Here is a 12,899-nt window from a genome sequence, read left to right on the forward strand (position 1 = left end):
GTTCAGAGGTTTCGTCCATTATTGGCATGGTGGGAAGCAAAGCAGCATGCAGGCAGACACAGTGCTGGAGAGGTAGCTGAGAGTTCTGCATCTTCATCTGCAGGCAACAGGAAGTGAATTGTCTTCCACACTGGGTAGAGCTTGAGCATGTAAGACCTCTAAGCTCACCTCTCCAGTGACACACTTCTTCCAACAAGGCCACATCTCCTAATAGTGCGACATCCTATGGTCCAGCATTTAAATACATAAGTCTCTGTGGGCCATATCTATTCCTACCACCACAGTGATGTTTTGAAAAGGTACAATGGATGAGGTCTTGCTGTACAACTCCATAGGATGCTTAACAGCTTCCAGTTTTGGAGTCTAGATTTTTAAAAAATGGAGGCAATACCTCCCAAGCAGGCAGTTTTGCAGAACGAATGCAGGCTTACAAATCAGCAGCCCTTTAGTTCCAACCCCAGTGCAGCTATCTGCTGGAAGATCACACTCAAGACAGCTTACCCAGTTCCTCCAAGCTTTTTTTCCTCCCTATGAGTAAACACCATTTATCCTTCAATCCCATAGGCTGCTTTGGAAGGCATGGTTCAGATTTTAAAAAATCTAGCAGTTAAGTGAGCATACAAATGCAAACTTACTATTACAGCAATATAAAACTTAGTCTCCATCATCTTTGCTCAGATTAAGCATTTCAGGCCAACCTTTTAATGAACTGGCTTGTTTCTTTGCCTGCTGAAGGAGACCAGACATGGTGGAGTCCAGTTCTAAGCTTGCTAACTCAGTGACGAATCTAGATGTGCTGTGTCTGCATCCCTCCAGCCCTGTGATGTGATTCTATTTGGGCGCTGGAAACTGCACCCATTCTCAGTCAAATTGATGGATGCTATGCATGAGGTCCAAGGCAATCAGGATAATCCCAGCTGCTACCATGGTAACTGCTTCAGGAAGCAGTTAGTGTTGAAAGCGTGTTCCAATGGCTGTACGGACAGTCACTCTTCACACTTGGATGGATGAGGCATGTAGCCCTTGCTGCTGATGGCAGCTGTTTAGATATCAAAGCAGAAGGAAGCCAGGGCTGGGAAAACAGAAGAAAAGGAGCCAGTGCTTTGATGACATTATGAAGCTCTGTATTAAACTATATCCCAAGTTAGTATCGTCTGGGGAGTTTTATTAGGTAAGACAACACATTTTCTTGGTAGAGTTTGAATCTGTCTGTTCTTACTAGAAAAAAATTGTTCATTATCTTTTAATAGATTAACCCAAACAAGTTTTCATTATCCCTCTAAACTTCAGTTTCTCGATCTACAATGGAAATGACGGTGATACTCATCTACCCTATACAAGATTGCGGTGAAGTCCAACAGCACCGTTAGCATGGCACTTAGTACAAAGTAAGTATGAGGAAAAGTAGTGTGAACTGTCTTATGCTCAGAGCTCTCGACTATGCTGAATGCCTTATGTGCATCTCTTGTAGAATAGTTTCATCAGAACCTGAGTATTGCTGTGCTCATTATACACATGAAGAAATGAGGGCTCAAAAATGTCTTAGGACCCACCGGTTCTTAATGGGTGTCAGATAAAATTTTCACAACGTATAGTTCTTTCTCCTTTAAATAATAATCTTTTGAACAAATGATTTATTTTGATCATATAAGAGAAATAAAATACTAACTGAATGCCTATAATGCACATTCATATTATAGGTTTAAACATATAGTGGCAAATACGTACATCTGGAGTGTAGGAGAACTAAGTTTGTGTGTTGGATCTATTGTTTCCATGATCCCAACAGCTGAGCTAACTGCCCAACATGCTATATTTACAGGAAAAGCACCGACAGTAACAGGAGAAGTTTTACAATGGAAATACATAACACTTTTAAGAACTTGAATACATCTTATCATCAACTGCTAAGAGACTCCAGAACATCCAGAGGTGAAATCAAACGTTTCTTTGTTTGATCCCACAGTTAAAAGACTTTCGCATCTACTATCTTTAATTTACCCGTGCTTTTTCTGACAAGCGACACTTTGTAGGCATGCCTGAGAAGTCTGAACAATACGATTAGCTTTGCCAGAGGGACGGAAGACAAAAGAAGACTAGGGACTTCAGTACACTGTCTTCTCAGGAACTTTCCAGGAAAGTCAAACGGTATGCTTTGCTGTTTACCTGTGGGTGACACTATCCAAACGTCTCTACACATTACGGGGTGCCTCTTACAAAACTCCAGTCACCAGCAGCACAAAGAATGGCAACGTGGCTAACAGCTACTGTGAAACTCTCCTTGCTACTGCTGTTTCGTGTGCAGATCAAGAAATCCTCTATAAACAAAACACTATAAGGTCAGAAAACCACAAATAGGCTGGCACTTGTCTTCATGACAACTGGGCATTTTGTCTAAGCATCACGTTACATCCCAAGTGAGATTTCACAAGCTTTGGGGTTGGGGACCTGCTCTGCCACTCTCCTTTACCCCGAGTTTCTCATGAAGACTGACCGAAGGATCTAAGAAGACTCAGAAAACCATCCTGCAGACAACACGGTGGTTTTAGAGGTGTATAATGTTCACCTATATCGAAGCAAACAGATATCGAGAATGCAATTTGTTCCTTGTCCTTTTAAAGCTTTGCCTTTGGTACGTGAGAGTTGAGCAAATGAACAAACTGGTAACCAGAGATATAATTTTGTTCCTTCTGGGTAGGAGACACCGGGCACATTATTAAGCCTCTCCAAGCCCATTTATAAACATAAAATGAAAATCAAACTTGCCTCATATGATTGTGTAATAATTGAAAATAAAAAGGGCTCTGCTCAGGGGCTAGAGAGAAGCCTCCATAGGTAAGAACACTTCCTGCCCCTTCAGAGGACCCAGGTTCAGTTCTCAGAACCCATGTCAGGTGCTCATCACCACCTACAACCCCAGTTCTAGGATCTGACACCCTTTCTGGCCTCCTTGGTCATCACATGCACTTGTGTGCGTATGTATGTATGTATGTATGTGTGTGTATGTATGTATGAATGTATGTATGTATGTGTATATATAATACACACACACACATACACTTACTTAAGGAAAAATAAAACAGATCTTTTAAGGGCTCAGCTCCTAGAGAGCAGTTACTCATATAAAGAATTTTCTTTTACTTCCAGTTCTCCAGCAAAGCACCATTTAATATGTGCTGTGGTTTGAAAGGAAATGGCCCCTAAGGGTTGGCACTATTAAGAGGTGTGGTCTTATTGGAGGAAGGGTGTCACTATCAGGGCAGACTTTGAGGTCTCTTGCTCAAGCTTCTGTCAGTGTGACACTCAGACCATTTCCTGTTGCCTACAAGATGTAGAACTCGCAGCAACTTCTCCAGCACCGCGTCTGTCTGCATGCCACCATGTTCCTCCATGATGATAATGAACAGAACATCAGCACTGAAGGCTGCCAGCTCAATTAAATGTTTTTCTCTATATGAGTTGCTGTAGTCATAATGTCTCTTCACAGCAACAGAAACCCTCACTAAGACAATGTGTTTCAAGAAAACCATTCCTTTAAAAAAAAAGCCTACGGCGACCAACCTGGCAGCGTAACTAAAACTGCTAGATAACTCATGTTTTAATATCTACTTCCGTTCCCACACAACATGGTCACCAACTTCTGGCTTCACCAGGGATGCTCCCAGAGCACATACTCCCATGTCTTTCCACAGCACCTGGCCATCAGCCAGCAAGAAGAATGAAGGCAACGCTCGCTCCTGCCTCTCTAGATACTGACCTCAGGGAGAAGACAGTAGTGTCCTCTGGCAACCTCCAAATCCCCACATCATCACAGCATGAAGACCGCCCCCCCCTTTCCCCCTACTACACTGCTTACTAAGTCACCTGAACCTCAAGCAGCCCTTCCTGTGCCTCTGAACAGAATGGCGTCTAACATCCATCTGGAGGTATTTCCTTTGGGAGTTATTTCCTTTCTCCCCACACCCCAACACCCAGTGCAGTCCATCACCTTCAGACGACCAGTTACCCATTTCATAGCCACCCAGACTCCAAAACCCGCCGCAGCCTGAGCAGGAAGATTTTAAAATAATTACTACACTCAGAGTATGCATCCACTAGGGGCCCGACTTCCAAATCTAAAGCAGATATGGATGACAGTAAGATGCATAATATAAATTTATTCTGTGACATTTTCCTCATTGTAAGTATTTTAAAATAGATTAAAATACATTGATACTTCATGAAAGATACAAATCTAGAAAAATTCCGATATCTGTAATATACATGGCTTGACCATGAACATCCATTTCTCGTCCGCTGAGAACATCATTTCTAAGAGTGGCACGAACATGGTGAGGACCGCTGTCTTCTTCACACCCCGAGTCTCACACATTTTAGTTCAGCTTGTCGTTCGTTTCTCAACCATGTATGTCAGTGGTATCTGCTCCTGCTTCTGAATGGGGGGAGCATCCGGTTTCTGTTTCTTAACAGTGATGTTGAGGTCCTCTTTCTCTGAGTCTTCAAGAAAATGCTTCATGGTAAGCTGGAACAGCAGCCGAGGGTCTGGGCCAGAGAGGGGTGGGCAATTACAGACCTCCCGAAGTTTGAGAGCCTACGAGGAAGAATACAATGCAGTTCCTCACATGGTCTGCACAAGACAACCAAAAGTAAAAGAACATGTCTGCATGTTTACATAGACATCAACTCAAGTATAACACGTGAAGAAGAACCACAGGTGAGTCTGTCATCGCTCTCCATAATCTGATCCAGTGACCATCATTTTGAAGGCAGCAATTGTCTGTGTAACAACAGCCACAGGGCGAGCTAACAAGTCCCCGAGAGAGCAAACAGGTTGATCACCCTTAGCAGATACTGAGAACAACGCCATATTAACAAGGCTCTGAAGCTCCTATAAGAGACTGTTTTCAACACAAGAAAAATAATAGAGCATCCATGACTGAACCCACTGAAGAAAAACAACAACAACAAAGTTGCTCACAGCTGTGACCTTCCAGGATGGCATAGATGCTAATGACAGAGACGGAGCAGAAAATCAAACTCACAACAGTTTTTAACTCTAGGGAGAATAAAATGTTGTGGGGAAAGGAAGAGTAATTATAACGTGCTGTGTAACTCGGTTGCAACTGATGTTTATAGTTGAAAATACCAAATCTTGAATCAACCCAAATCACAATTTAATCATTTGGGAAAGAAGAGAGCAGCATGTGTGTGCATGTGTGCGGCCTGCCAGGGCTGAAGAGAAAGCTAGATCTAGTTCTCTGCAGTGGGGAATAAATAAAAAGTGGAGCATTAGAGAACAGCAACAGAAGCATGCATTTTCATACGCTGCATAGAGTCACTATCAAACAGAGGGCAGTCTCAGAGTGCTACTGCACACGACCAGCCCCCCAATGACCTAACTCTGTAGAGGACAGGGAGAAAGAAAGACAAACAGGCATGGGATGTTTATGGGGAGAGGAATAAACCTCTGCATTCTATAGGTTGGATGTATACCACACCACGTGTCCAAAGCTACAGAATGCACAGAACCATGGATAAAGTGGGCGTGGAAGGGGATGCCTATAACTGCATCACTTAGGAGGGAGACTCAGAAAGATCAGAATTCCAGGGTTATCCTCAGCTACAGAATATGTTTGAAGCCGGCCTGGGATACATGAGACCTTGTCTCGAATAATTCTTTTATATACGTAAAGTTTCACAAATATTAAAAAAAATCTATTCCTTTTCTTAAAAAGTAAAGTTGGCTTGGAAATAAAAAGGCTGAAATGTTTGCTTTTGTCTAGTATGCTTTTATGCTAATGAATTTTGTACCACATACTTCTTTGAATGGCCTTTGTACTAAGTATATGCATTTTGGGAATGTTTGATCTCTTTCCTTAACTGCTAGAAAAACTATTCTTAATAAGATGTCCTATTACTGTTTCCTTGCATGTGGACTGTTGCATTCTACTTCTTCTCAAGAAAAATTATAATATATATCATATATATATAAATTCTTTTGAATAGAAAGGTTTACTTAATATATTGATAAAATATTTTCTAGACTTTTGGCTTTCTTTCTATATATTCTATTACACTTCAATGTGCTAACATCTTTTTTCTTTTATAAATTCAAATCTGTCATAGTAAATAAATCTGGATATTTCTTCAAAAGTGAGAATTTTTCCCATGTGCACCTAGAATATGCCTTTCACTGCCTTTATTTTCTGTTTAAATCTATGTATTGCATATAACACGCACTTCATAAATGCAGGCTAGACTTTAAACTATGAATAATCATTTTAATAAATCCTGTAAAAATATTATGAAGAGTCTACAATGTATAAGAAAATGGAAAGATAATCTAATAACTAGAAAATACAGTACCGAGAATCCTGAGGAAGACTGAAGGTATGCATGAAAGCATGCCACCTTAAAGATTCCAAAGTGTCACGAGATCAACAAGTCTTGCTCTGTGCAGTAATTTACAAACATTATCTAAGCTTCTGTCTTAAGGCAAACCACTTTTTATTAGGAAAGTGTCAAGAGGTGAGGAGGGGAAAGGAGGCAGGGCCTTACCACAGACACATGGGTGAGGGGAAAGGAGACAGGGTCTTACCACAGACACATGGGTGAGGGGAAAGGAGACAGGGTCTTACCACAGACACATGGGTGAAGAAAGGAGGCAGGGTCTTACCACAGACACATAGGTGAGGGGAAAGGAGACAGGGCCTTACCACAGACACATGGGTGAGGGGAAAGGAGACAGGGCCTTACCACAGACACATGGGTGAGGGGAAAGGAGACAGGGTCTTACCACAGACACATGGGTGAGGGGAAAGGAGACAGGGTCTTACCACAGACACATGGGTGAAGAAAGGAGGCAGGGCCTTACCACAGATAAACGGGTGAGGGGAAAAAATGGCAGGGCCTTACCACAGAAACATGGGTTCATAAAACATACATTTGAAGGGTCTGCTAACCTAACAATGTATGGAGAAAAGCAAAGGTTAGATTTTTCTCTAAGTAAGGTCACCTGGTCAGAATTGAGGCAAAGACTCCTAAGCACACTGCTATTTCCACATCCCCAGTTCTTGTGAGCATCTTTTTGTCACTGATAACTATGATTTCCTACAGCTAATATCATCTACGCATTGAAAGCATTACTCATTTCTACTGCAGAATGTCCTGTTTTTGTCTGTGGTTTTCTACTGTTATATAGCCCAGGTCACTTAAGTATTCACTAGGTATCTCAGCAGCCGTGTAGTCACCGGAGAGACCACAGAGAACAGGGGCCACGTGGTAGAAGACAATCAACAGGAAATAAGCTCATTCTAGTTTGAGAAGGGAGAACGTCTGCACGGGAAACAGGCTATTTGATACTGAGGGAGCAGAAAAAGCCCCTTTGGGAAGGTGACATTTGGAACAGAGAAATCCACAACTGGGGGGAGGGGTCCATAAGGAAGAAACCAGCCTGGTATGAAACAACTAGAACCAAGGAAAACTGTGGAGCAAGACAGGCAGTGACCGGAAGACTACGGGACTGAGCTGGAGAGTTTTATCATCATCACATAAACTAGAGTCACCTGGGAAGAGGGAACCTCAACTGAGGCATGGCATCCATCCAATTAGCCTGTAAGTGTGGACGTGGGGCACTTTCTTGACGAATGATTGACATGGGAAGGTCCAGCCCACTGTGGACAGAACCATTCCTGGATTATATAAGCAAGCAAGCTGAATGAGCCATAATAAGCCAGTAAGCAGCGTTCCCCTGAAGCCTCTGTTTCAGTCCCTGATCCCAGCCAGGTTCCTGCCTTGGCTCCTTCAGTGATGGCTGTGACCTGTAGCCTAAATAAAACCATTTGGCCCCCAAACTCGTTTTGGACAATGTTTCATCACAGCAACAGAAAGTAACTAGAACAGGGTAGATTCTCGTTCTAAGTTACATGAGAAAACTCTAGAAAGTTCTAGGCAAGAAAATAACATGTAAAAGACAGTTCTCGCTGTACGTTGCAAATAGGCCATTAATGGAAATAATGGACTAGGGAGAGAGGTTCGGGAACTTGGAGACGATGGTGACTTGTTCTAAGCAGTGGCCATGGTGAGGGTCCACGGAGATTCCTAATGCACACCGGAGGAAGTCCAAAGACTTGTGGACAGGATGCAGAAGAATAGGAGAGAGAAATCAAAGTCAGGACTGCATTTCAGCCCTCATGTGCCTTCAAGACGCCACTTATGGATGTGAGGACAATTTGGTTGCTTGTGATAAATAATTGTGATATACACTGACTTGTTTGCTAATTAATGATCCCAACTCATAAATTTTAAAAGACTTTTTAATCAAATTGCTGAAACAAAACCATTTGTGCTCATAAAATGAGACAGATAGTTGATGTCCCTTTTTATATTTTGATGCTAGAATTAATAATCCACTAAGTAATTGTTCTCTGCGCTTGTGGACAAAGTCGCCACAGTAAAGCCCCATTATGGCTCAGAGCCCTTGTCTTGGTTAATTTGCTGTGACTATATAGGTTTCTAAAATAAATTTTATTTGACTTACTGACACCTTATTTCTTTCCAACACTAGCCTAAGGAGGTTCATTCTAGCTTCCTGCCATTCTTACACTTAGCTGCGTCTACCATGACAGCCCATACAGAAACACACACATACACACAACACCACATAAACATACACACAACACCGCATAAACACACACATACACACAACACCACACAAACATACACATACACACAACACTGCATAAACATACACACAAAACCGCATAAATATACACATACACACAACACCATATAAACATACACACAACACCACATAAGCATACACACAACACCGCATAAACATACACACAACACCACATAAACATACACATACACACAACACCACACAAACATACACACAATACCACATAAACATACACATACACACAACACCACACAGTTTTTGAAACCAGGCTTCATGTCTATATACACATTCTAATTACTTCTGATTTTAACCTGAGCTACTACTAACTAATATCATTTGGCTAAAATGCCTCACCAAATATTTGCCTTATTTCTGTTATTTTAACATTAATAATAATGAAAATTATATGTGTCTATGGAAATGGAAGCAAACTATGTCTGGTAAGAAGCCGCCGTTTATTGCCCTATGTGTAGAGCTGTTTTATAACTAGTGTGCTTCTGTTGACTATGATCTTATTTATCAGCCCCAGGATGGCTGAAGGATGGCTAAAAAGCAGTGGGAGGAGAAAGGGAGGCAGAGGGGAAGGGAGAGACAAAGGATGGATGGGTCCTTCCCTGAGACTTAGAGGTCTACCGGCAGAAGGAAGACAGGCACAGGCGTCAGGTCACACGAGTCTGCCGGAGGGAACCATTTTCTGAACCCTGACAACACCTTGCAGGTTTGAGAAATGCCAGAGTAAACAGCTGTTTCTTTGGACCTGCACAGTCCAATGAACTCACAGAATTTATGGCCACTCCGTTTGGCGTCAGCTCCCAACGCCTGGATTAGATAAAACCCAGGCTCAATTCCCGCAGTGGAACTCCAGCTGGGCTAGCGGAGCCTGTGCCCCTGGTCCGCACGACCACACAGAGGCGTGGATTTGTCGTGCTTACGTCTCACACAGACTTCTTACATTAGGGTTTATTTACCATGAGTCACATAATCTGAGGTGTGTTCACTAAATGTTTATACAAATCAGTTACACATCAAAATATTTATCTTTCAAATCATTTATTTTTACAAACTACAATGGAAATTGAAGTCTGACTTATTTTTGAAACGGTCAAAAGTTATGAAGTAAGTAACTGAGAACTTCCAGTAAATAAACTAAACTAAAAGGCTGCTTTGACATAGGTAGATTGCTCTCAGGGATCATAAGTAAGGCTAAGGTTTCTGAACAAAACTCTTTAGCCAACCCCTCCTACCAGAATGATGAAATCCTAGCCAGGCAGTATAGCATAGGCCTAGAATCCCAGTACTCAGAATGGAGATCTGGGAAAACTGCCTCAAGTTCAAGGTCAGCCCCGGCTACAGAGTGAAGCTCCAAACACAAAGCAAACACAGAAGAGGAAGTCTTGTTATCTGTCCCAACACAGATGAATTTGAGGGGCACAGTGTGATCTCACATGGGGAACCGGAGGGCATGGTAACCACCAGAGCAGAGAAGAGATGGGGAGATGCTGGTCAGGCACATTTCAGTGGGATGAAAGGAGGAAGTTCTGAGTACCACTGTGTACTCAGACAGCACAACCAGTAACAGTATACACGGCCACGATGTGGACATGAGCTGTCACCCTCCAAAGCTGTGAGGTGACGGATCTGCTTGTTAGCTTGACCTGACACTCCACGATGTGTACAAACATCATGCATCTTGTTATATCCCATAAAAACATTTCAAAAGGTTAAAAAGGCATGAGCAATGAGCGCACAAGTATTTTGTTTTTAAAGGTTCTGGCTACATTTATTTCCAGTAACAACTGAAGTACAAACCAGCTGCTGGCATACACTGGGATCTTTCTACATACTACACATCAAGTGAGACAGAAATTATTTATACGTGACATATAAATGGTAACTAAGTGAAAGGAGAAAAAATAATGCCAGAATGGCTTTGTGATTAGATTAAAAGAGCCCACTGGAAACAGAGCACAAGATATTTCGGGGGCCACCTCCATTTTAAACACACACCATTACTCCTTGTCTTAGCCTTCAAAGTAATTTTTTCTAACAGTCCATTCACTTAGCCATAATGTTGTTTCTTAAGGTTCTAGACAACGTTAGTGCCGGGCTTCCTGGCTTCTTAGGATTCAGAGGCCGATTCAATTACAGTAGCTGCTGCTTGCTTCCTCAACACTCTCCACGTCAGACCAAATGAGATTCAGCAAGGTGAGCAGTGTGTGTTTTTACACATGGCCAGCAATGACATTTCATGGTAATTCTAAACACTTATATTCTCTGCTCATCAGATGCACAATATTAATGATTCATTCATTTGTTTTATCCAATTACAAATGCATAAGAATGATTTACACATGAGTTCAAATTCCCAGCTGCCTGAAAGTTTAAAGGATTAAAAATAAAATGAGGTTAAAATGAATGCATTTACAGCCTGCTACCAAGTGATTCTCGTGCCTAGAGATGAAATGTTGTTTACAATTAAAATACTTAGAAACAAATCCTATTCAAATTATGATTATAATTATATAACCTTAACAGCGATTCCAAATTAAATATTTTCTAGTTCTTCTATGATTGCCCACCCCGTCACCCTCATGAAGAGCGATGGCAGCGAGAAAGAAAACCAGCAGGAACACAGAGAAAACCAACCCGAAAGATTTGATTTTAAAATAAACCTTTCAACAAAATTTCTGTTATTCACACTGATTCATATTTTATACTTAAATAAGGTATTTCTTTCAAGGACAAATTATGATGTACATAAACTCAAAGTCTAAATGGCGTAACTGTAATTCTGAAGCTCAAGCTATGAAACATCAACAGGTTGACATAACATCTGTTCTGCAGTTTTTCACCCAAGTTGTTATGGTAACCAAAATATGTGGAATATGTTTCCTAAATCTAACTGATTATTTCAAGTAAATAAAATTATATCATATCAGCTAACCAACAACAAATAATATTATTACTACAAACCTATATTTATCACTTTCATATACTAGTGGATATTAACATGATTAACTAAGCATTTATACATGTTGTTCCCCCCCCCCCGAATTCACACTAAAAAAATAGTAAGTGCATTTTTCCCCTCAATTTGATGGTGCTATCTTGACTCAAAAACAAAATAAGAAGCCAGTGTGGTGCCACTCGCCTTTAACGCCAGCACTGGGGAGGGAGGAAGGTGGATCTCTGAGTTTGAGGCCAGCCTGATCTACATAGCGAGTTCCAAGATACCCAGGACTACACAGAGAGATCCTAGATCAAAAACCAAACAAAACAAGGAAGGGAATAGTTTGTTCTCTGAACAATATGATGTCAAATTCCTCCAGAATAAAGCGAGTGGACAAGTCAGGACATCATGTCTCCAGTCTCTGTTCAGGGCCCTCCATTAAGATCTTACCTTGGAGCAAATTCGGAGACCTCACTGGGACCACTTACTCTAGCCATCATACTTTACTTTGTTTGTTAAACCAATGAGCATGTGTGTGTGCATGTGTGCACGTGTATGTGTGTGTACGTGTGTGTTCATGAATGCAGACAGAGGGATCTGTCTGGAAGACAAAGGGCATTCCCAGTGTAGATCCTCACCTTATTTAAAAAGGGCCTCTTCTCGTTCAGTGCTGAGTACACCAGAATAGCTGGCCTGAGTTTCTGGGGATTCTCCTGTCTCTGCCTCCAAATCACTGGAGCAGTGCTGGGACTGCAGACTATGCTCAGCTTTACACAGGTTCTGGAGGTCCAAACTCGCAGTTTCATTCTTCCATGGCCAACAGCTGACCCACTGAACCATTTCTCCAACCCTAGCTACTCCATTTCCACTGCTTTTCCAACAACCCTTTCACCTCTGCTCACGTATTAGCCGCCCACCCAAGAATCAGTTGTTTTCCCAGAAACTCATATTTCAACGTCTTAGCCCCCAATATGTACATATTTGGGAACAGAGGCTACAAGAAAGTAATTAAGGATAAATTAGGCTAATAAGTACGAGATCCTTACCCAACAGGACTAGAGTCTTTACAAAGAGAGACTCCAACAGCCTCACCTCTCACATCTCCCCTGCTGTCCAACTCCTTCACTAGAGACTGGGCTTGATGAGGATGAGGGTGAGGGTGGATGAGGGTGAGGATGAGGGTGAGGGTGGATGAGGGTGGAGGTGGATGAGGGTGAGGGTGGATGAGGGTGGAGGTAGATGAGGGTGAGGATGAGGGTGAGGATG

The 12,899-nt window shown here is 41.9% G+C and overlaps 1 protein-coding gene across 2 annotated transcripts in view; it reads right to left on the minus strand.

Annotated features, from left to right (window-relative positions):
• Nucleotides 1–4,131: 4,131 nt before the first annotated feature.
• Oma1 (OMA1 zinc metallopeptidase) overlaps nucleotides 4,132–12,899 on the minus strand; it is a 67,144-nt gene continuing 58,376 nt past the window's right edge. For both annotated transcript variants that reach the window (XM_050136232.1, XM_050136233.1), the window contains exon 9: nucleotides 4,132–4,591. In XM_050136232.1, coding sequence (XP_049992189.1) covers nucleotides 4,379–4,591 — 213 coding nt within the window. In that variant the 3' untranslated portion in view covers nucleotides 4,132–4,378. The remainder of the gene's footprint in view (nucleotides 4,592–12,899) is intronic.

The sequence above is a fragment of the Alexandromys fortis genome, unplaced genomic scaffold, assembly GCF_014885135.2.
Source record: "Alexandromys fortis isolate MF-2015 unplaced genomic scaffold, M_Fortis_MF-2015_v1.1 scaffold_13, whole genome shotgun sequence".
Classification (NCBI taxonomy): Eukaryota; Metazoa; Chordata; class Mammalia; order Rodentia; family Cricetidae; genus Alexandromys; species Alexandromys fortis.